The sequence below is a fragment of the Salminus brasiliensis genome, chromosome 7, assembly GCF_030463535.1.
Source record: "Salminus brasiliensis chromosome 7, fSalBra1.hap2, whole genome shotgun sequence".
NCBI classification, from domain to species: domain Eukaryota; kingdom Metazoa; phylum Chordata; class Actinopteri; order Characiformes; family Bryconidae; genus Salminus; species Salminus brasiliensis.
The window spans coordinates 1,346,361-1,370,150 of NC_132884.1; the positions used below are offsets into that span (position 1 = coordinate 1,346,361).

At 44.6% G+C, this 23,790-nt stretch overlaps 1 protein-coding gene across 1 annotated transcript; it reads right to left on the minus strand.

Annotated features, from left to right (window-relative positions):
* p4hb (prolyl 4-hydroxylase, beta polypeptide) lies at positions 1-22,418 on the minus strand. The gene is made up of 11 exons (XM_072683358.1): positions 22,139-22,418; positions 18,933-19,139; positions 17,436-17,569; positions 16,492-16,629; positions 13,240-13,344; positions 11,392-11,517; positions 11,094-11,294; positions 10,557-10,677; positions 9,173-9,354; positions 5,370-5,474; positions 1-1,615 (listed from the first exon to the last, which is right to left on the minus strand). Exons 1-11 carry the CDS (start codon positions 22,269-22,271, stop codon positions 1,544-1,546), a joined length of 1,524 nt encoding a protein of 507 aa, XP_072539459.1. The 5' UTR covers positions 22,272-22,418; the 3' UTR covers positions 1-1,543.
* Between the last annotated feature and the right edge of the window lie 1,372 nt (positions 22,419-23,790).

Sequence of the window (23,790 nt, forward strand, 5' to 3'; positions counted from 1 at the left end):
TTTGTCACCATTTTGTTGTTTATTTGGCCACCAGTTAACTTTTCCACATCAATTTGAAAATGTGATGGAATGCTTCGTTTCTCTGAACTTCTCTCCTTTCTCTCAAAATACAGCTTTCAATTAAAAAAACAAAACAAAAAACACAAAACCTCTTACAGAAGTCTGTCCATGTACAAACCCCCCAATCCCTTCCCCATTTACGTCACCCCGATCTCCACCCGGGGTGTGAAAAACAAAAACAAAAACAAATTCACAACCCTGTCCCTGGACGCGTGAATGACCAAACGAAAACAAAACGCTGGACAAGTGAGCACTGAGCTGCTTAACCCCCCACCCCCTCCCCAACATACTGACCACACAGACAGAACCGCCACGGTGCAAACCGGACCGCCAGAAGGACAGGGGAGACTGAAGCAAGGATGGGTCAAAGGGCGGGAAAACATTGAACTCCTGAACATTTATGGAATCGTGGTTTCAGTAACCGATCTGAAATCTCTGCTGGCGTCATGAAAGAAGAAGAAGTGCTACAGAACTTTATTCGTATAATCCTCTGAGACAGAGAGGGCCGAGCGCCCTCAGACAAAAACCCGCTCAAATAAAAGCTGGAAAAGCAGAATTAAATAAAACGGAGCTTCACACCTTTAAAAAGAAACACAACTCAGTAGCCAGGTATTAAAGGAATGGTCCAGTCAGCAGTGCTAATGTTGCCAAGAACGAATAAAAAGCCAGTAGCCAATTAGTTAGCCCTACGAAAACCACGACATCAGCGGCTAGAGGCTTTCAGTCACCTGTCGGCAAAATCAGCACGTACGGTTGAGCTGTTCCTTTAACAGTTTGGGGGGAAAGGGAAAAAAAAAGATGCACATCAGGACTGTAAAGGGGGGGGGGAGGGAGACTACCTCAGCTTGGTCTCGGCTACATCTGCTTTTGTATCGGTAATGGCCCGCTCTACACAGAATGCAATGCTTTGATCAACCTCCTGTCGGGTGTTTGGCCCCAGTGCCCTGAGAAATCCGTCCGTTCCAGCCCCCGTCCACTCGCCTGGGGGAGAGTTCGCAGGACAAACGAAACAAACTGGCCTTCCCTCCTCACTCTGTTCCTTGCGTGAGATTAAATTTAACGAACTAGCCAAACGGTGATGTAGCGCCCATTCTGTGGATCGTTAGAGCTGGTGGGCTGGTACAGAAGGTAATCAGGACACCTCAAACCTCAGCGTCCGCTCAGAAAGACTAAACATTTCCAGAAATTAATTATTATTATTATTTTTAAATCTTTGTGTATCTTTTCTTCGAGGTTCAGGTGTAAGAACAGAGTCCAGGCTCGAGATCAGTCAGGAAGGTCAGCAAAAGGTTGCTGTGGCGGTCGGACGCAGGGCGGATGCCCTAGCAGCTGCGGGGTCGACTGGGAGAAGCTTGAGGTTTCCCGGGACGGGGAGGGGGTGTTCGAGTGGAAGTGGTGGTGGTGAAGGGGTTTTGTCTCTCCTCGTGTCCTCCTCTCTCTCTCTTTCTCTCTCTCTCTCTCTCTCGCTTGCTTTCCCCTGCCCTTATAACTCATCGTGCTCTTCATCGTTGTTTCCTTCGTCTGAATCATCATCTGAATCATCGAGTTCCGGATCCTACGGAAGACGAGGGAACAAGTATATTATTACCCCAACAGATCAACAATAACAATTACAGGATAAAAAAATAAAAATAAAAGTAGGGGTGTCCACAAACTTTTGGACTATTACACAGATGTGCAAATGCACACACACAGCTTGTCTAGTCCCTGTAGAGAAGAAGTACTGCCAATAGAATAGGACTCTCTGGAGCAGATCAACATCATGACTCTATTGGTACCATGCTGCCTAATGCCAGACGTGGGCTAGTAGAGGGGTATAAAGCCCCCCCAGCATTGAGGAGCTGTGGAGGAACTGTGTTCTCTGGAATGATGGTGGAGTGTTTCAGCCTGTACTGCTTTTAAATAAAGTACAATACCGGGCATCCAATCAGAACAGAGCTCATTTACATTAAGGTTCTAACAGATAACCATACCTGGAACCCAACTGGCCCTAATGTTTTAAGAGCTCTAACACCGCGCTGCATCCTCCACTATGAGCTTACAAAAAGGAACGTTAAGGACGCATCAGGAATGCCACGGCCACCCCGGTGTTAAGCATCATCTAAGCCGCTCGCCTCCGTCTCGTGTTAAGGCCTTCCTTCTTAGAGCGTAAACTAGCTGGTGTTGAAGGAGCTGCTGCTGAAATTGCGGTCAGTTGGAAGTAATCACTGTGGCGGGGCAGAGGGGTAAACAGCCCCAACAGCTGCGTTAGGAATTAGCGACTGCGGTAAGGAACTGGAATTAGACTTCCTAGAATCGGAACCAGAGGATTGGGATGGGTTTCCGAGCTTTGGACCTAGTCCAGCCTGGACGGCAGACGCGATGCCCAAGCAAAGACTTTGGCGGTATGGTGGGCCTGATGGGATTTGTCAGGTTTCGGTATTTGGTTTCTACAACATGGTTTGGACAACATTCCCTGGACAAAGCGTGGTGAATCTGGCAGATCTGGCAGAAAAGCTGCTGCAGGAACAGGAGACGAGCAAACCAAACCGAACTGGCCAGCGCTGGGTTCTAACGGACGGCTGAGGATTTGGCTCGGGTTTAAGTGCAAGCATTTTGATTAATGATGTTAGCGCTCCTAGTTAGCATTCTCGTTTATTTTAAATCGACAACCTGCGAGCTAAAGGAGAGTCCGATGCAAGCAGCAGGTGCTCTGGACTCGCATCAGAGCCACTTGACTTGAGCTTGTAAATGAAGCTTCATTGGGAAACCGGATGCCACAACTTGGGGTTATCATCATCGGTCAAACTTCAGCAGTCCCATGACTTACCTGAAGCTCAAGAGGAATAAAGAGAGAAAAACACCCAGAGAAATAACAGCCCAGTGCAGATCTGCTGAGCAACACAGATACTAGCCCTCAACTGGGGCAGAGGAAGGGCTGAACCACAAACTGATGATGAAAGGGGGGGCAATTTTAAGCAGGTGCAACCAGAACACGTTTGGGATCAGGGGGCTGATGGGAGAGGCATGTGCATGGATAATAAACAGCCAGCAGTAAGCACTGGATCACCAAACTGCTCATGTAAACAAGTGTACATGGCTTTGTTTACAATGTTGCCCAAATATAACAGCATGGATTATGGGTAGAGGGCATCCAGCAATATTTAAGGCAACGCCTGACCTCTCATTTCTGCTTGCTCCGATTTAAAACACCCCATAATCATACTTGGAAATAAAATAATAAAGAATTAATATGTAAATAGTTGGACAAATACTGATGTACTATTAGCCATGAAAAGTCTGATAACCAATAATATTGGCCGATTATTAATATCGCCTGGCCTGGTCCTAGAGGACCCCCGGACCTGCACAATTTAGCATTTACCCTGTTCCCAACAGCTAGTCAGCTAATTAACAAGCTCTTGGAGTTGGAGGTAGTATGCTGGAACAGAAAAGCACTAAACGCGTATAGCAGTGGTTCCTCCAGGATCAGTGTTTGGAGCCACAGGTGAAGTCCAATGCTTTTAGGTCAGGGCTTTATTTATTTATTTTTTAATTAATTTGATTGTCTAATTAACCCACCCGTTAGTTACTTCCCCTAATACTAGCAATGCTAAGGTCTCCTCCGATACACGAAACCAACCACTGCCTCCTTTCGAACTACTGGCAGCAGACACACTCTGAGCAAAGCACCAGGCCCCCACCTCCACCGCTCCAGCTAATAGACGCCTGCGCCGATCAACACCGCTAAAGAGAGAGTGATGAGGGTAGAGGGCGCCACCTACCCACCCGAGAGAGCACAGCCCATTATGCTCTCTTGGATTCCGGCTGCTGATGGCATAGAGGCATAGCTCGGGATTCGAACTCACAACCCCCCGGGCCATAGTGGTAGTGCACTCATCCGCTGAGCCACTCGGAGGCCAGGTCAGAGTTAATTAAGTAAGACCTTTTAATGACCAACATCAAACAGAGACTCTCTCCCCTCATTAAGCCACAACAGGGGTGTAATGATACACTCCGCCCGCGACTATGGGGTTCATGGTTCGAAATTCATTTGTCAAAGTACAGAACTTGTTCAAATGATCATGATCTTGTATTGTTGCATATTTTACTGAGCTGGGAGGAGGGTGGAGAAAGACTGATGTAGGTTGTTGGTGCTGGTGGTTTGCAAATTCTGCTGTTGACGCGATGCAACTTCATCAGCTCCTATGCTGCCATTGGAAATATTTCCACAGATGCCAATAAAACTGTTCATCCATATTGGTCGGACCACCATATCCACTCAGTTCTGCAGCGTTGTGGCTTTCCTGGACCGGACCTTGAAACCTCGGATGAGCAAACATGGTAGATTTACAGGCCAAGTCAGGCACGGTTCTCCACTTTCTGAAGTGACTTGATAAATATGGACTCAAAGACCAAACGGGATTAACACTGGGGAGCAGATTAGACTGGCCATCGAAACGAAGCTCCCTTCAGGCATGTCTGATTGGCAGTAGGGTCTTTACCCTCCTGCGGAGCTATGGGGGCCGAGCCAAGAATGCAGAGCTTTCTGATGGACAGGGAGCAGCCGCAAATATAACTACAGCCGTTTAGCAGCATTACAGTCGCTTAAAATGACCATTAGACACAGGATTGTTCTGGAGAGCTGAGGGAGCCAGCCATGCATTCTTGTTGTTTTCTAGCCTTCGTTCTGGATCTCTGCACAATTCACAATGTGACAAATCTTCCCTGTACTGAGCTGGAACTGTATTACAGGTGTCCTCCTCTCAAGAACCTCCCTATAAGATGGAGATCAGGTGCTTCAGGTTCACTCATTGCTGAAAAAATAAGAATTCAAAATGAGAGCACCTAGCCATGCAGTCTCCAAAGACAAACACTGGCAGTAGAACAGATTCGAGGACTTGGCCATTAGTGAAGATTCAGCCCTGCTAGAGCTGCCCCAGTCAACAGTAAGGGTTATTATCGTGAGCATCTAAAAGCAACATCAGCTCAAAAGCAGTAAACCAAACAAACTTCGAGTGGAACTGCCATGTGCTGAAGAATTGAGAATCGGGAGCTTCATGAAATGTGATCCCAGACATTGTCTAGGACAGTTTTCCAAAATCTGTATTGGAATGAGACATCCAATAAGCTAATTTAGATGAATTGATTAGGTACACAACTATTTTTGGCCACAATGTACATGCAAGTTCATCACCACCTTACTTGGTCGACATTTTTTGGCCGCCTTCAGTGTTTTTCAATTTCAGGCACCTGGTACGGTTAACAAGGTCATCGGGTGACCGCGCACACCCCCAGTGTTACCTAAGGTATAGGCTAATGATGCTTACCTCCTCATCCTCATCCTCTCCTGCTGGTGCTCCTCCTTCCTTTCCACCGCTCTCCAAAAACTTTGTGAAGCCCTCCAGCGTCCTCTCCCCACTGTAGTCGATTATCTGCACAAAAAGACGGCGAAGTAAATGACCGTTAGTGAGCCGGCAGAAGCATGTTGGAGTTCAAATCCTTTAAAAAACACCTTTCTGCAACAATAAACTAGGTAACCACCGCTGTAAAATAAGGTCAAACTCTTCCTTTTCACTGAACCTATGACTCCCACAGGGGTGTTTTTGGTGTTGGCTGGGTAAAAACTGGTGTCTTTGCAATACCAGACTTCAGGCACCTCTGGAATTCAAGCAGCAACTCAATACAGACACTTAATACAGATGTCAAACATGGGTTAGCGGACATTAGCCAACATTTCTGTAGACGGCATCTACTTGCTGCTCATGCACACAGATAAGGGCATAGCTGGCCATGACTGGGGATCCCTCGAGACCAATTTATACAGGCTCAGCTTAGTCGGCATTAAACTGTTTACGCAAATTAAATTCAGAAGTTAGGCATTTAGAACTTCATGACTGCCTAAACTCTACAGGTGGCGCTAGTTTATATAAACCCTAGAAGAGCTCCTAACTGAATTAAACCTTAGTGTGTCAACATGTGTGTTTATGTACTGACCCCTTAAAAACACTCCTGCATGTGAAGGCACGTAATTCCACCCTGTCCAGTCTGAGAGATGGATGCCGTGCCAACTGACCAATTTCGGCAGCTTATACTAAAGAAGGTTGCGGTGTCTATAGCTCATTAAAATGCTAATTATTTGTAATTGTAGTAAGTATAAATTTATACAATTAATCTTTGATCTTGAATCGAGGTCACTTCGCCCAGTGCTAGCCAACTGTAAGTCTAAGACTTTGGCTTATCGCTAAGCTCCAGTCAACCAAAAGTAGACCACTTTTCATTGATCAAATGCTTGGAGTGAGCGAGAAGTCTTGATTTAGAAGTGTGGATATAAAAGCGATGCCCAAAAATACAGCCTGCATCGGCTGCCAAAGGCCATTATCACTTTGACCCATGTACGGGATTTGTGGTAGACTTCTCTTACTGAATTTCGGGTCTTCCCTGGATTACACAGCAACAGGGCAACCGCTTGAACCCCTCACTGGAGTTAATGTGGCCTTAAAACTGTAAAGCCTTAAAATTAGACTATTATAGATAATTTAATAATGGCTAATTTTGAGCTTATTCATCATAGACATATTGACAGACTACTGAAGTTATGTAACCATCATACCCATATTAGAAGCTCTGAGTGGAAGCTGGATCTCAAGAAAAAAGGGATCTGGAAAATCTTTGCCATCTCGCCCTGTGGTAAACACACCCTTCCAACCAGATTGGAATAAAGCACATGCATCTGTCCCCTGAACACTTATGCAGCCTTTGAATTATGAATGGGAATCCACACTTTGCTCTACAAACCAACGCTGCATTTTGTAAAGCGCGACACCACTGAACTCTGGAACATTCATCATGCTTCACCATTCGGCAGATTTTTAGCAAATCTAGGTTTCGGTGGAAACCAGGAGAATACCAACCACTAGCCTGCAGAGAGCCCACTGCAGAGACTGGAGAAGAACAGATAATGGTATGGGGTGCTTTTCAAGCTTTGGGTTGGCACTTGAGGTCCAACAAGCTCATACAGATGTGGCTGGGGTCAAACCGAACTGACTTCGAAGACTGCCCACACCAAACCCCCTTAAACAGACCAGCCAGCTTTGACCAATGAGGCTAGTTGAGGTCTAGGTTGGCAGTGGGAGTAGTAGTTTTTTGGAACAAATTTTCTTTTATGTCAGTTCCGTAGCTTAGTGTTAGCTTAGCTTGTCCAAAATAAAAAAATAAGATTATGCTGATTAATGACGCTTTTGCTGTGCCAAACCTGGCAGCTGCGCCCCCTCCTGGTAGAATTCAGTTCTGCTGAGTCTTTAAAGCCACCTCAACTGATGCAGAGAGAGGATTCAAGAAGGTAGATGGCAACCTTCCGCTTTCTACCCTGCCCATTTCTCACTAAGCCCCACCTCTGCATGCTCATTAAATGACCCCTAACGTGCATTCCCCAATGTGCTGAAAGGGCAGAAGACCAGCAGATACTGAGGGCGAACGTACTCTTTAAAGATCTCGTAATTCAGAGGACTCCGAGACCCTGACAAGGTTAAAACAGTGGGGGTTGGAAAAAGTGCTTACCACAGGGTGAGACTGCAGAGATTTCAGAGAAAGCAAAAAGGCAGACAGAAATATCTACAGAACCACTGACAGACAGATGTAGATTAAGGTCAACAGATAAATATCGAACCACAACCAAGATGTGGTCTCGACCACGAAACGGCATCAGAAAACCATTAAACCGAAGCTGCTTCAGGTAGCAGAAACTCAGCAGAAGCTCCAATCCTCCACATATCTCTAAGGACAGCAGCAAAGGAAGGTCATTCGCTTGGCTTGGTGTCAAGCTCCCCTGTAGAGCCCCACAGGTCTGACCGGGGGCGGTTTTGACCGGATCTCCTTGGCACGCTGAGGCAGATAAGATTTACTGGGCCAGCCATGTGTCTGGTTCTCGTCCGCACGTGCCGCCAATACCTCAAACAATTCAATTCTAAATCCGGCTGTCAATACACTGCAGATACGGAGTTCGACTGGGTTACCATCACCACCACTTACAAAAATAACCACCACCACCTCTTCGAAGGGTGCAAAGTCATGAGAGGGAAAGTGATAGGGGTTTCTGAGACGGGGGTGTGGCAGGTGATGGTCCCCAACAGCTAGACTGGAGGAGGAGGAGGAGGAGGACTACTGCAACCAGCTTACACCACTGTAACGCAGACCACCTTGTATGCACAGACCTGAAAATGCATACTGGATTATAACTGATCCACAGTTGTTACCATTAGAGTACTAAAACTACACACCCTGCTGATACATACTGGATTAGTATCACTTCATTAATACTATTAAGTGTTAATAACACACTGACTAGAGTCATACTGGATTAAGATCACTTCATTGGTAGTGTGGGTTAACAGTTAATAGTATTAATAAAGTGATACTATCCAGTATGTATCTATATGACGTATGGTTTAACAGTAATACTAACGAGTATGGAGTGTTTTTAATCCAGTATGAATCTGCAGGGTGTGTAGTTTTAGCACTCTAATGGCAACAGCTGTGGAGCAGTTTTAATCCAGTATGAATCTAGAGAGCATGTAGTTTAACAATCTACGGGACACTAGATTCATACTGGATAAAGATCACTTCACCATCATTACTTTTGGACTATTGAACTACACACCCTGCAGATTCATACTGGATAAGCATCACGTCTCCATTATTGCTATTAGACTGTTAAACCATACATCATGCAGATACATACTGGATAAGTATCACTTCATTAATACTATTACGTGTTAAAAATACACATCCTGACACTAGATTAATACTGGATGAAGATCACTTCATTAATACTATTAACTGTTAAAAACGCACACTAATAATAGTGAAGTGCTACTAATCCAGTATGAATCTGCATGATGTATGGTTTAACAGTAATGGTAGCAAGTATGGAGTGTTTTTAATCAGTAGGAACCTGTAGGTTGTGTGGTTCCTGAAGTCTAATAGTAATAACTGTGGGGTAAGCAGTTGGCTGAACTCCGTGTTCTGTAAATTCCATCAAATAACTACACATACAACCTCCTCCTGAAAACCTAATCCACCTCCAAGAAGCCTTTAGAACTTTAAGAACTGTCGGATGAAGAGAAGGTCTCACCTTGTGCTCCTCCCCAGCAGGGAAGAATTTCAGTGTGGGGAAGCTGTGGACTTTAACAGTCTCGATCTCGTTGGCTGTGGAGTCCATCTTGGCTACCACAACGTCTTTGCTGTCCTTATACTTCTCTCCCAGCTGATCCCAGATAGGAGCCAGCTGTTTACAGTGACCGCACCAGGGGGCATCTGAAAGAAAGGATAGCGTCAACAACTCAGTGCGCCAAACACCACAATATCTAACCATATAGACAAGTCCAAGTTTCTTCAGCAAAAATCATAACTGTCGGCCTCTCTGCTTAAGCTGAGGAATGCCCAAACTGGGAGATTTGGCTTAACCCAGAGCCCAGCTTCAGAGGCTCATGAGAAACGATGGCCCGGACAAACTCACTAAGAGGGCATCAACCCCAGGGGACTGGAAAATGACACGTTACGGCTGTGTTCTAAACTCAGCACAGTGGAAAGTATGAGGGAATTGGTCTCTGGTCCACCATCAGATGGGGCAGGTCATTGGGTGAGCGTCTATAGAGTGTGTGGCATTGACAGCTGAGCGAATCCACACACTGCTCACGCCAAGGCCAAACGCGCTGGGCAACACGCAAAGCCCCGGGCACGTGCAGTCTGTTAGCATACCTACAAATCCCCCTCATCCAGAGGGAAATTCCCCATGCAGAGGGACGGCCAATTTTGGAGGAAAGCGCAAGATAACCAGATCCCCCAGCAGCTGGGAAGATGTATAAATACTCCTCCTCGTTTCATGAGGAAGAGTTTCATCTCGGTCACTCCGGCCATGCCGTGGTTACTGTACACCATCAGGGTCACTCTGGAGACCAGCAGATACTGAGGGTGGACATACTCTTTAAAGATCAGATTCAGAGACCCTGATGAGGTTAAAACGGTGGGGGTTGAAAAAAGTGCTTACCACAGGGCGAGACTGCAGATTTCAGAGAAAGTCAAAAGACAGACAGAAATATCTACAGAACCACTGACAGACAGATGTAGATAAAGGGCGACAGAGTATCAAACCACAACAAAGATGTGGTCTCAACCACGATGCAGCATCAGGAAATCATTAAACCGAAGCTCTGCAGTCGTATTTGCTCAAATTAAACCCTAAAAAAGACGCTTCCTATTTAAAGCAGAGTACTGTTCTAGGTGCACGAGCGGGCTTTAAAAAACCCTGGGCTTCTCCAGTATTCTCCAATATTCTGAACAGAACGTGGATTAAGAAAAGTGACCACTGTATCCATGCTGCTGCTAAACCCTCTACTAATACTACAAATGCGAGGTGGTGCGATCTGAAATAAATTAAACATTTTTAATTATAAAAATTATAAATATTTATTTATTTTTGCAGTCTATATGCTCTCTGTAAATAAACTGTTACTTACAGAACTCAACGAAGACATTCTTGGTGGGGTCAAAGACGACTTCCTCGAAGTTCTTGCCCACCAGGACCTTGACTGGGGATTTGTCCCAATCTTCAGGAATGTCCTGGCTCATAAGATGAGGCTGTGGACAAATGGAAAGAATGAATTAAGCAGGGAAATAAACACCCTAAATAAATAAAGAATAAATAAAATGTTGAAGATCTACACATTTTAATAGTGCTGGACACCCACCCCCAACCACAAAAAAAAAGGTGCAAAGCGAGGCTCCGTTTCCTGATAGCATCTAATCATGATTATTTTTAAATGGTAGAGCCATGATTATTATGGCAGATTGGCTCCTGTACTTATTTTTAGGATACAAAGATCTTTAATTTCTCACATGTCAAATGTACGACTACGAGTTTCTCTCCCAGGCCCATCTCCACAGCTTTCTTCCAAACCCCCCCAAAAAAAATCCAGCCCAAGAGAACTCACAGCACCGCCTACACCACGAGCTGGGTCTCTCTCAGTGTGGATCTGAATGCAAAATGAACACACCTTGAGTTTGCCCTCAGTAAAAGCTGTGCAGAAGGTGATGATGTTTTCGGCTGTGATCTCTGACGTCTCTGGCTTGTATTTGGTCATCTCGTCCTCCAGGGTGATGAGTCGCAGGGCGGGACACTCCTCCTTCTTCAGCCCGAAGAACTCCAGGATGCGCTGGTTATCGTCCACATCGCTGTCGATGAAGATGAAGAGGATCTACGGAACAAAGACCAGAGAAATCACAACTATTGTTTAAAATGATAGTTGATTTTAGTTTGTAACCCAGTGATTGGCTCCTCTCCTCCTCACTTACCTTGCCCTTAAAGCCCTCAGCTGCTTTTTTGAAGTTGTCCATCTTGTCCTGGAAGTCTTTGCTTGCTTTGGGCACAAACAGCAAAATGTGTGACTTGATGTCTCCTCCAAAGATTTTGGGAGCAGTCTAGAAGAGTAAAAACAAAACAAACAAAGGAAATTTAGCTCACAAGTTAATGTTCATGATCAACACACTAACATAAAATCAGATGTGGAGAGGACCAGAAACTGTACTATAGTGAAAGTATGGTACTGTATCTCAATCTAACTCAATTAAAGAGCTGAAACTGTACTATAGTGAAAGTATGGTACTGTATCCCAATCTAACTCAATTAAAGAGCTGAACCTATACTATAGTGACAGTATGGTACTGTATCTCAATCTAACTCAATTAAAGAGCTGAAACTGTACTATAGTGAAAGTATGGTACTGTATCCCAATCTAACTCAATTAAAGAGCTGAAACTGTACTATAGTGACAGTATGGTACTGTATCCCAATCTAACTCAATTAAAAGAGCTGAAACTGTACTATAGTGAAAGTATGGTACTGTATCTCAGTCTAACTCAATTAAAGAGCTGAAACTGTACTATAGTGAAAGTATGGTACTGTATCTCAGTCTAACTCAATTAAAGAGCTGAAACTGTACTATAGTGAAAGTATGGTACTGTATCTCAATCTAACTCAATTAAAGAGCTGAAACTGTACTATAGTGAAAGTATGGTACTGTATCCCCATCTAACTCAATTAAAGAGCTGAAACTGTACTATAGTGAAAGTATGGTACTGTATCCCCATCTAACTCAATTAAAGAGCTGAAACTGTACTATAGTGAAAGTATGGTACTGTATCCCCATCTAACTCAATTAAAGAGCTGAAACTGTACTATAGTGAAAGTATGGTACTGTATCCCAATCTAACTCAATTAAAGAGCTGAAACTGTACTATAGTGAAAGTATGGTACTGTACCCCAATCTAACTCAATTAAAGAGCTGAACCTATACTATAGTGACAGTATGGTACTGTACCTCAATCTAACTCAATTAAAGAGCTGAAACTGTACTATAGTGAAAGTATGGTACTGTATCCCAATCTAACTCAATTAAAGAGCTGAAACTGTACTATAGTGACAGTATGGTACTGTATCCCAATCTAACTCAATTAAAAGAGCTGAAACTGTACTATAGTGAAAGTATGGTACTGTATCCCAATCTAACTCAATTAAAGAGCTGAAACTGTACTATAGTGAAAGTATGGTACTGTATCCCAATCTAACTCAATTAAAGAGCTGAAACTGTACTATAGTGAAAGTATGGTACTGTATCTCAGTCTAACTCAATTAAAGAGCTGAAACTGTACTATAGTGAAAGTATGGTACTGTATCTCAATCTAACTCAATTAAAGAGCTGAAACTGTACTATAGTGAAAGTATGGTACTGTATCCCCATCTAACTCAATTAAAGAGCTGAAACTGTACTATAGTGAAAGTATGGTACTGTATCCCCATCTAACTCAATTAAAGAGCTGAAACTGTACTATAGTGAAAGTATGGTACTGTATCCCAATCTAACTCAATTAAAGAGCTGAAACTGTACTATAGTGAAAGTATGGTACTGTATCCCAATCTAACTCAATTAAAGAGCTGAAACTGTACTATAGTGAAAGTATGGTACTGTATCTCAGTCTAACTCAATTAAAGAGCTGAAACTGTACTATAGTGAAAGTATGGTACTGTATCTCAGTCTAACTCAATTAAAGAGCTGAAACTGTACTATAGTGAAAGTATGGTACTGTATCCCAGCTTTGCACTTTTTAATTTTAATTTTATTAGAGAGTTTTTACAGACAGTACCTGCTCAGTGAACTCGATGACCAGGGGCAGCTGGTTGGCCTTGATGAAGTTCAGGAGGCCCTCTTTGCTGAGCTCTCCATCAAAAGTGTTACGGCCCTCATCAAACTACACAAACACACACAGAGACAACAGGGTTAGCTTTACATATGCAGCAGTTTCCCACAGCAGGGATTATCCACAGTCTTTTTTAGTGCCATACATGCACTAAAAAGCATACGGGCAGCTTAGCTAAGCCTACCTGGTAGGCTATATTTAATTTAATTGAGTGTTAAGAACAGCAGAAAGCCTCTGTCAACAGGAAAACAGAAGCAGAGGCTGACAGGAGGGAACAATACAGCAATAATGAACAAACGAGAGACAGCTGAGAGCGCGAGAGCAGAGGAGGACAGATCAGGTGTCCAAACAGCGCAGTGCAGCCAGGGAGGAGATTAGTATTACTGGGTGTCCAGTGAGCGACAAACCACAGAGAGGTTAAACAGGCTGGCGGTTTGGGGGGGTAAAATAAACATGTGCTTTAACTGATGGACAATATTTGAGGAGCGGTCCGGGCGTTTCTCAGCCTGCGTGCAGTAAAACCTGGTAATTAAAGTCAGCCTCTAATATAAACCTGCTTTGCATCATCTCAGCTGGGGTCACTTGACCCAGATAATCTCGGAGCTGAAAGGTCATCGCTTATGTAATGCCGGTGCTCCTTTACAGGCTCTGACACAAGGACCTAATTACAACCAGAAACTCTCACACTGCAACAGTTCAGCATTCAGGCCTCTTTAAGGACTGGTTCAGGACATTTCTACATACCTCAATAATCCAACAGAGACTTTATGCACAGTCAAGAACAGCAGAAGCAGCCGATTTAAAGCCTGAATGTGTGTTAATGTCCCACTGTGCATTGTACTGGTAGAGATGCAGCAGGGGCAGGGCAATTTGGATCAGTTATTCTATATAAATCACAATATTTATAAAGTGCACAAGTGGGAGCAGATTTAAACACATTAAAATGTGCAATTATATTTAAATAATATTGAATTTTAATCCATATTTGCTGCAATAAATCCAATTAGACCGGCCTAATAGCTCTCTCCATAACACAGTGTGCAGTTGGTCAGTGTTCTTTAAGCCCTGATCATGCTTATGACCGTTTATCACAAATATGATGATATGGTCATGCGGTCCATCTCTAGGATGCATCAATATGGGAATTGGGGCTGATCTCTTGCACATCTAACCCAACATACTGGCGGGGGGGGTTATGGTAGGTTTTCTATGTAAAGTTGTAATAAATTTAGTAAACAATTGTATTATATTGCCATATTTAAAAGTGTGTGTAGAGGGATTTCACCACTTTAGAAGCACAGGAGTTCCAAACGTTTCGCAATGGACCGTGTGAGATCTCATAACCCACTAGCAGGTACACTGTAAGAAAACTATTATCGTTGTTATACCATGCTATATTATTATAAAGTTGCAAAATGTAAAATTGGGCCTAAAGCCCACCTGGCTCAGCATTACAATAACCACCTCTGTGCAGGGACTCAAACCAGGGTGGGTGATTTATTTAACAACAACACTACATACACTACCTATACCCCCTCGCCCTCCCCTCTAGAAGACGCCAACTTGGTAACTGCAGGCTAGGGCCATGCAAACCTTCTGGCACCACTAGTCCGATCACAATTTGTTGATTATTAAGTGTAATTAAAATCACATCCTTCACATTTTAATAAACAATTACTGTTTACTGGCCTATTTTAACATACTAGAGGGGAGGATATGACCGGCTTTAAATGTTACGTTTAGTAAATTCAGTAAATAACTACAAACTGTGCCTAAAATATGTCCATAAAACCACTCCAGTGGAGTTTTCACCGTTATTCACATGGGGAACTGGATGCCAAGACTTTTGCATTAGTCTGTACACATCTGCATGTTGAAGTCTGGTCTTAAACCCACCTGGATCAGCACTGAAACCTTACGTAGGGTCCCATATAAGGGTGAGCAATTTGATGATTCCGGTCATCATCATGATAAATCGTCCTCCCCATCCCCCCCCCCCCCACACACACCCACACCCTGAACAAAAATGCAGGCATTACTCCAAGCCATGAGAAGCCATGATGACGCTGCAGATCCTGTAACCCATCCGTCTATCAATCACAACCACTATCCAAGAATACAGCCCTGATTTATAAAACGGACAGTCAGGATTATATAACAGCTCTTTAAGCAGGTCGTTAAACGCAGCGGGGCCCTGATGAAGACCCTTTCTGAGTTAAATCAGGGGGTTAGGGGCAAAATCAGGTGCTGAGTAACGCTGAACTCAAACAGCCCCAAAAGCAGACTGGATGCTACCGGTGCGTTCCGGTGACCGCCGGTCTGGGTCTAATTTTAACACACATGAGGAGGGGTAGCTTGGCGTAAATGTAGGGCTGTCTGGGTCAGGTTACCTGGCTGCAGTGTAGACGTGAGGGCAGTGAGGAAAAGGAAAGGGTTCAGCAGAATTCACATACACAACATAACGAAGCGCAGAAAGGAGGGGGGGGGCATATAGAGCAGTCTCCCAGGCCTCTGGGTTTCTCTACTTATACACAGCTTTACTAGGACTTTTTGTGGAGCGAGATATGGCCGACATTCTCTCATGAAACTATGAATATTATAATATTTATAATACATTAAGCTATTATACTGTAGCTGCACTGCTGTATAGCTGTACTACGTCCAATGAAACAGGACAATCATAGCTATACAACATGGTTTATAGACAAATTTATGTAAAAATTAAATATTATATAAAGGTTCTTAAATTTTTAACAGCTCATATATATACACTTAGTTATATTTAATATTTTTACAGCCACTGGTTAAATACAGTGACTCATAAATCACAAACGACAAAATACTGGACACTCCATTTTATCGCTGCCACGCAGAAAACCTTTCATCTCCACAACAGCAGCTTTACAGGAGGAGGGGAGGAAAAGAATTAATAAATAAATACATTTTCAACAAAAGTCTAAAAAAATATTGGTCATTTTGGAGCATTTCTATTGATCCAATCTATGACTAAAACTAGGAGATGTGCGTGACAGAAAATAATTAATATTAAATAATTCAATCAAACACCACTAGTGCCCGTCCCCCAGGAGTTTGACCTGCCCTCTTCGAGGTCCTGCAGACAGGGTGAAAAATAACCCACCCATGAACAGAGAGGATTAAAAAAAATAAAAATAAAAAAAGCAAAGCATAAGAAAATACCTTCTTGAAGAGCACAACGGAGTCTTTGGTGACCTCGAACTTGGAGAAGACGGCATCGTCGGAGCTGATGCCGAATGGAATGTCGTCGACAGCCTCCGCCGCTTTGATAAAGGCCTTGGCACCATCAGAGTCCACGTCCTACCAGAACAGGGAAGAAAAGGAACAAAGCCAGCTTTAGCTCATCCCTGAGCGACAGGCAGCCCAGACTAACGGCCCACTGACGTGTCCAGTACAGCACCCAGTTACACGGACAGAGACTCGGACAACATTTCTGGGCCCGGATTAAAAGTAAACATGTCAGGACCTGTGGCTTTGACCTTCATGATGAAAATGTGAAGACGGTGAGTGTTCTTTAAGCGACAACAACAGTCATTATGTGCTTTAATAAATAGAAAAATGAGTGGCGCATCACTTAATCAATCGAACACTTGAATAAAATATTGAACACAGTCATATTTTTACTGCTTGTGCTCAATCTACTGTGGCCGTTGGTGCAATCTTATTTAAATTAAATTAAATAAAATATACGAGCCTGGCAGTTACTGGAGATGTGTACTTCCTGTGGCATCAAAAATGACAATCAATACTAATCAATCAATAATATTAAGGCAAAACTCAATATTTCCACCCAACCATACAAACTTTACTCAGGTTCGACTTTTAGAAGCCTCTAAAACTAGGCCATTACTCTCAAACGACTCTAACACCACCACCACACAGGAAGTAACACCACATCAGTGCGAATGCGTGCCGTTTCAGGATTGGACGAATCTAATCCGAACCCGTAGCGACTCAAATTGTCCTCACCCAGCATTTTCAGCTGAGACCGACACACACACACACACACACACACACACACACACACACACACACACACACACACACACACACACACACACACACACACACACACCGCTGCTGCTGCTGCTGCAAACAAAGCCCACCTTGAAGAAGCCGATGACTGCGACCTCGTTGTCTGCGATGAGCGACTCAGCCTGAGTGACCTCCGTCAGAGGGGTGGCTGCCGGCCCTGTCCGCTTCTTCAGCCAGTTCACGATGTCATCGGCCTGCCGCCCAGCTGCGCGCACACACACAGGACAGAGACAGAGGGGTCATATGACTGACCGGTGACTAGCACGGTTAGCAAACAGTACAGTACAGCTGGCACGGAGTGGTCAATCAAAGAAATGTAGAAAAGCACATGTAGATACATTTTGGCCACAAAGGAGCCTAGAGTCTGGTTGACCTTCAAACTTAACAGGTGAGGACCTACTAAATATGAAAACAGCTCCAAAAAGGTGAGGATCTAGAACCCTTAAAGAACCCAGATCATGGAAAACTTAGTCCTAGACTTCTTGTCTAGTTCCTGTAGAGAAGTACTGCCAATAGAATAGGATTCTTGGAGCAGATAAACATCATGACCCTATTGGCTCCATGCTGCCTACTGCCAGGCGTGGGCTAGTAGAGGGGTATAAAGCCCCCCAGCATTGAGCTGTTGAGCAGTGGAAGAACTGTGTTCTGGAGCTACATCCAGTACTTTTGGGATGAGTTGGGGATGAGGTGAAGTGGTGAGCAGCTTCTCCAACTCCTAAAACCCTTGATTTCAAAACAAACAATGAATGAGCTGGTGTCCCAATACTTTTGTCCACTTCGTATACGTACAACATGGGCTCATTGGGAAGCCTGATTCCAGAAGCTGCAGTGCTAAGGGTGGACTTGTCTAGAGTCAGCCAGAGGAGTCCCTGCAGCTCAGGTTACACACAGCTGAGGGGAAAGCCTTAGGCTCCGCCCCCTGCAGGAGCAGACCATAGGCAACGTGAGGATCTGCACATCATCGCCGAGCCTGCTGGAGGAATCTCGGGGAACAGAGGAGGGGCCACAGGCAAACACACGTACAGAATGAGCTGCACGTTTCAGAGTCGTGGCAGGCTGAGGTCTCGCTGAAGGCATCAGGATGGTCTCAGCCTGAGCCCCGGTCACTCACACTGCTTAGCACACCAACAGCACTGCTTATAGAGCACACCTCTGAGCTTCCCCCGGAGCCCGGGTCAGGATGAGGAAGGCCCTGAAGTAGCAGATGATAGTAAGATGTTTCGGTGACCAATTTTAAACACATCTTGGAGGTTCTGCTCTTGGGCTGAGCCTGCTGGGGACAGCCTGACCTGGCCATGTTGATGATTTATGGATTGACCCCCGATTTGCAACTGTCCCAAGACTTTTTAGCCCCCTATCCAGACTCCTCTATAACCTTTTTAAAGCTAAAATGTCCATCTCTTCATCTCCCCGACTCTCAGAACACCTCCAGATCTTCATCAGTTCAGTAAATGGAGGAGATTTAGAAGATGGTGCGACTTACAGATCGGAGCGCTAGATCAGACGTTTAGCTGGACCGTTTTTTTAAGCCGGCAGCCACATGCTCCCTTGTTCACTACGGGACTCACCAGAGTACTCTTTGGGGGAAGACTTCTCTCCTCCCTTGAAGAATTTGATGGTGGGATACCCCCGCACCCCGAACTCCTGCGCGAGGTCTGCCTCCTCTGTGGCGTCCACTTTGCCCAGGCGGATTTCTGAACCCTCAGCCTTGAGCATTCCAGCGGCTTTGGCGTATTCGGGCGCCAGGGCCTTGCAGTGACCGCACCATGGAGCATCTGGAACCATCAAGAAGAGCACAGGTTGATATTACTATAGAGGTTAATACAGCATACGACTGGAAGACATATTCGACACGTACACAAATGCTAAACGACTTTAGACTTTCCAGGCCTGACGGGACGTTCTGATTAACACTATTAACATCTTGATTTGGGCCAAAGTTTATCCAGATAAGACCATAACTTTGTTTATAGGACATTCACAATTCTGCTTACAAACTTTGCTAGGTGTAGATATATCATTTTTTAATTAGGTGTATATTAGAGCTGGGCAATATGACAATATTTTATTGATCTCAATATCTTATTGTGATCAATTTAGTTATCGTGGTACACACTATGCTTTTATGAGTGTATTGTGGATACAAAGAGTTTAATCAGTCTTATTTAATTCAACAGAGAAGCATATTTTAAGTAAAAATCACCAGAAAAAAAAAAATTATTTATATTCTATATATATATATATATATATATATATATATATATATATATATATATATATATATATATATATCCCCAAATAAATAATATTTGGCAGATGTTTAGATCTGTATCTTGTAGCGATGTCTTGGAGGAAGCATGACCTGTCATTTAAATTTTGCCAGTCATGACCTTACTTGTCTTGCGATGTGGCTACTGCGCATACACACTGCGATGACCACGCTGAGACCACACACACACACACACACACACACACACACACACACACACACACACACACACAAGCCCTAATTAATATTAATATAATTAACTCTCAAACTGTTGCAACCGCTGCTGGACTACATATGTATTACAGTTTACTCAGTAGTATAAAAACACCCCTGGTCTTAATGCACATACTTGTATTTGGCTCTTTGCTGTACTCCTTGTCTCTGTTTTGTCTATTGTCCTTGCACTGCCGTCCCCCATCCTTATCTACTACTAGCAGTGTTTGGGTGTCCTGTACAACCCTGCATTACTACCCTGGTGCGCAGAGTGTAATCAAGCCTTTTCATATTCATGTTCATGAATCTCGGTTCCCCTTGTGTGGTTCTCATCGCATGAATGGTTCCCTCATGCTTTTAATGGGTTGTTCTTGAAGTCTTCGCTCCTCTCAGAGTTTAAGATCTCATCAGCGGTTATCTCTCCCTTTCTAGCGTGTGCCAACTTTTTGGAATGTATGATCTCATTTTCATTTTCATTTCCCCACCTTAACCTGAACCGCTCTGCATTAGTCAACACTGCAGCCCAAACCCTGCTGTGTTGTAGGGCCAAAGTCCAAAGCTCATGTCCACATCGGTCACTCTGCGCCGCGGGCACTTTTGGAACCTCCCGCCAAAGTGTGCTCAAGGTTCCTCTGCACCTTTATGTCCGAGCAATATTACACGGTCAGCCCAGGTCCTGCTGCTGACGTGCCTTATGGAACCCATGCTGATGTACACGTCAACCTAGCATAGAAAAGGGGACGGCTCGGGGGCGGGGCCTAGACCACGCCCATCCCGTTCTCCACACCCCCTCCGTTGTGGAGCTCTGTGAGTGGGCAGCTTGGAAAACTTTCAGCCTGGATAATAAAAAGGGGGGGTATAGGGGGGGTAAAGAGGGGGGGGCAGAATCCAAAATGGAGACCAAAAACTAGTGATTCACAACTTTAGGACACTCCAATTGCAGCTTTGCCACTTTTTCTCCCTGATCTTTCCTAAATTTTGACCATTTAGATCTTCTTATATGAACATATGTACTCACATGTGACTGTAAACTACTTTACTTTGCACTAAAGCTTGAAAAGAACCACTACTGCGAGCAAAATCACAGATATTCACTTGCTAAGTAGATAAACTACATTATACAAATAGCTATAGAGCCCTCTGTAGGCTCACTTAACGGTGTAGTCCCTATATACACACACACACACTTACCAACTAGTCCTAAACTGCGCCCTTAAAAGTTTACGGTCCAATTCACGTCAAAATAACAACAATAAACCTCACGAAATGCCTTTAAAACTTTTAATAACTGCGAGAAAATTTAAATAAATTAATAAAAATACTTAACCAGTAACGTTGAGAGCTGTAGCCAGCTAGCAACCAAGCTATCTATCTATCTACCTATCTATCGTTACTAAGCTTGCTAGCTAGTTAGCCAGTAGCTAGCTAGCTTCCCTGAGCAGTAGTTGCGTGTTGTTTCTCTTGCTAAAAAGGCAACAAGAGGGGTTTAACCATTTTAAACGGCCTGGAAAAGATGGTTAAGGGTTCTCCAAAATAGCTAGGTACTTGTTCTAGATAATGATAGGTGGGTTCGTGAGATTTTTGGGTGTTTTGACGAAGCTCGGAGCTGCATCAACGCTGGCGAAATGCTAGCTAGATAGCTAACCGGCTTAAATAAGCAGAGAGATGGGTGTTGAGGGTTAATTCGTGAGGTTTGGAGGTTAAGGCTGTAGATGTTGTTAAGGGGGTTGATTAGGAGGTGAAATGTATGGTAATTATGGTCTGGTTAATTAAAAATAAAAACTGGGGTGACTTGTTGGAATTATCCGTTCCACCTTAAATGGTGCAGCAGTTACATTCTGGCGCCTCAGGCGCCAGAATGTAACTGCTGCACCATTTAAGGTGGAACGGATAATTCCACAACCTCATGACAAAAAATTAAAAAATCGTGCATTTGACAGTACTTTCATGGTATATATAAACACATAAGCAGGCAGAGGCTTCACGTTCTCACAGTGCATGTAAATATTAGTTACTTCCAACCAACTGTAGTGAAACGCATGCCCCACAGCCTCCCCAATACTTAGCTAGCTACTCCAAAACCAAGCAGACCTGAGCCCCACTCAGCTGCAGCACCAGTAACTTTCACCGAGAGGCATTTGGCTGCTTTTGCATACGTGCCGGCGCACACAGCACCAACCCCAGCGCACGAGACAGGAGATAGACAGGGAGAGAGAGAGTGCACGAGGAGGGCAGCAAGGGTGCGAGGGAGGTTCCATGCACCTTCCATGCAAAACACCCAAGTGTACTTACAAAACTCGACGAGGATGTTGGGGTGCGCTTTGAGCGCCTCCTCGAAGTTGCTCTTGGTGAGCACCAGCACGTCCTCCTCCTCCGGCAGCTCCGCGGCCACCGCCAGGGCGCACAGCAGCACCAACTTCAGCATGACGAAGGGGAGATCTTACAAGAGCCGGAGCGGCGAGACCGAACTGTAGGTAGATGTGTGTGAGTGTGTGTGTGAGTGTATGTCGGGAGGGTTTCTCTAACGTGGCAGTGCGCGCAGGAAGAGGAGTTTTGGGAGTGGGAGGTGCATTTATGTGCCCGATGCCGTTCGTGTTGAATTGTGAGTGGATCGCCGCGCGCCGGCACCTGGAAGTGAAAGGCGGGGAGTGGGCCGCGTCCCAAATCGCACATGCGCTGAGATGTAGGGCACTGGGTAGCGCGTCGGCCATGTTTAGGCGGTGTTTCAATTCAGAGTGGTGGAGACAGCGCACTACAGGGTACTACAGGGCACTACAGGGTACTACAGGGCACTACAGGGCATTACGCTCCCTCTGCACTTCAGGAAGTGAGAATTATAGACTATCTAAGGCATTTCGCAGGAAAAATCCCTAATTGTGGGAATAACCATCCATGGCCCGGATGACACTAGCGAGACGTCATGGCATGGACCGTATATAAGGTGATGGTACCTCCTCCAATGCTACCTCCCTTCACCCTCTGTCCACCCCTGGTTTGTCACTACAGGGCACTACAGGGCACTACAGGGTACTACAGGGCACTACAGGGCATTACGCTCCCTCTGCACTTCAGGAAGTGAGAATTACAGACTATCTAAGGCATTTCCCAGAAAAAATCCCTAATTGTGGGAATAACCATCCATGGCTCGGATGACACTAGCGAGACGTCATGGCATGGACCGTATATAAGGTGATGGAGGGTTTCCAATGCTACTTTGTCACCGATGTCACGTGACGGGGTTAGCCGCATGCATAAATATACGCGAGCACACCAGTCAGTTGTTGCAGAGTGCAGAACCATCACAGTCACCGGCAAAGGATGCGATTTGAGTGATGTCCAAAAGGGCAAGATAATCGGTACCGTGCCAAGGTGTACCGAGAATGGACGCAGCCTAGTAATGCAGCCTATTCGGAGCACTCAGCTGATGTATCCTGGGGAACTTTCTGGTCCTCAGTTACCCACAGTTCTGCACAATTCTTAAATGTTAGTTTTTATCATTAGAATTCATTTCTGTGCAGAAATTGAAAACAGGAAACGTTTTGCGCCACTGTAGTGTATATAAGGCCCATGGCTTAGACTTGAAAAAGGAGAACGAGATCCATTCCCAGGCCTAACTTGGTAAAACCATGCATGAACTGAACAAATATAGGAGGTTGTTTAGGTTGAACATACTTTCCATAGTATGGGACGGTTGATTTACACCCCTCGTGGAGTTAGACAGTGACATCCTATATATGGAAACTATAGAACACATGACCTGTAGTAGGTGTAGGTGACGTGAGGTGTTCCTCTGTCTAGAGAGAGAGCAGAGGGGCACTGATAATTGGCGAACTCTCTCCACACTGTACTGAGAGACGGTGGTCACGAGTCTCCTTTCAAGAGAAGTCCTTCCAAGAACACCACACCACAATTGGATAAGGGCTACTGAGAAGGAGTCTCCTACT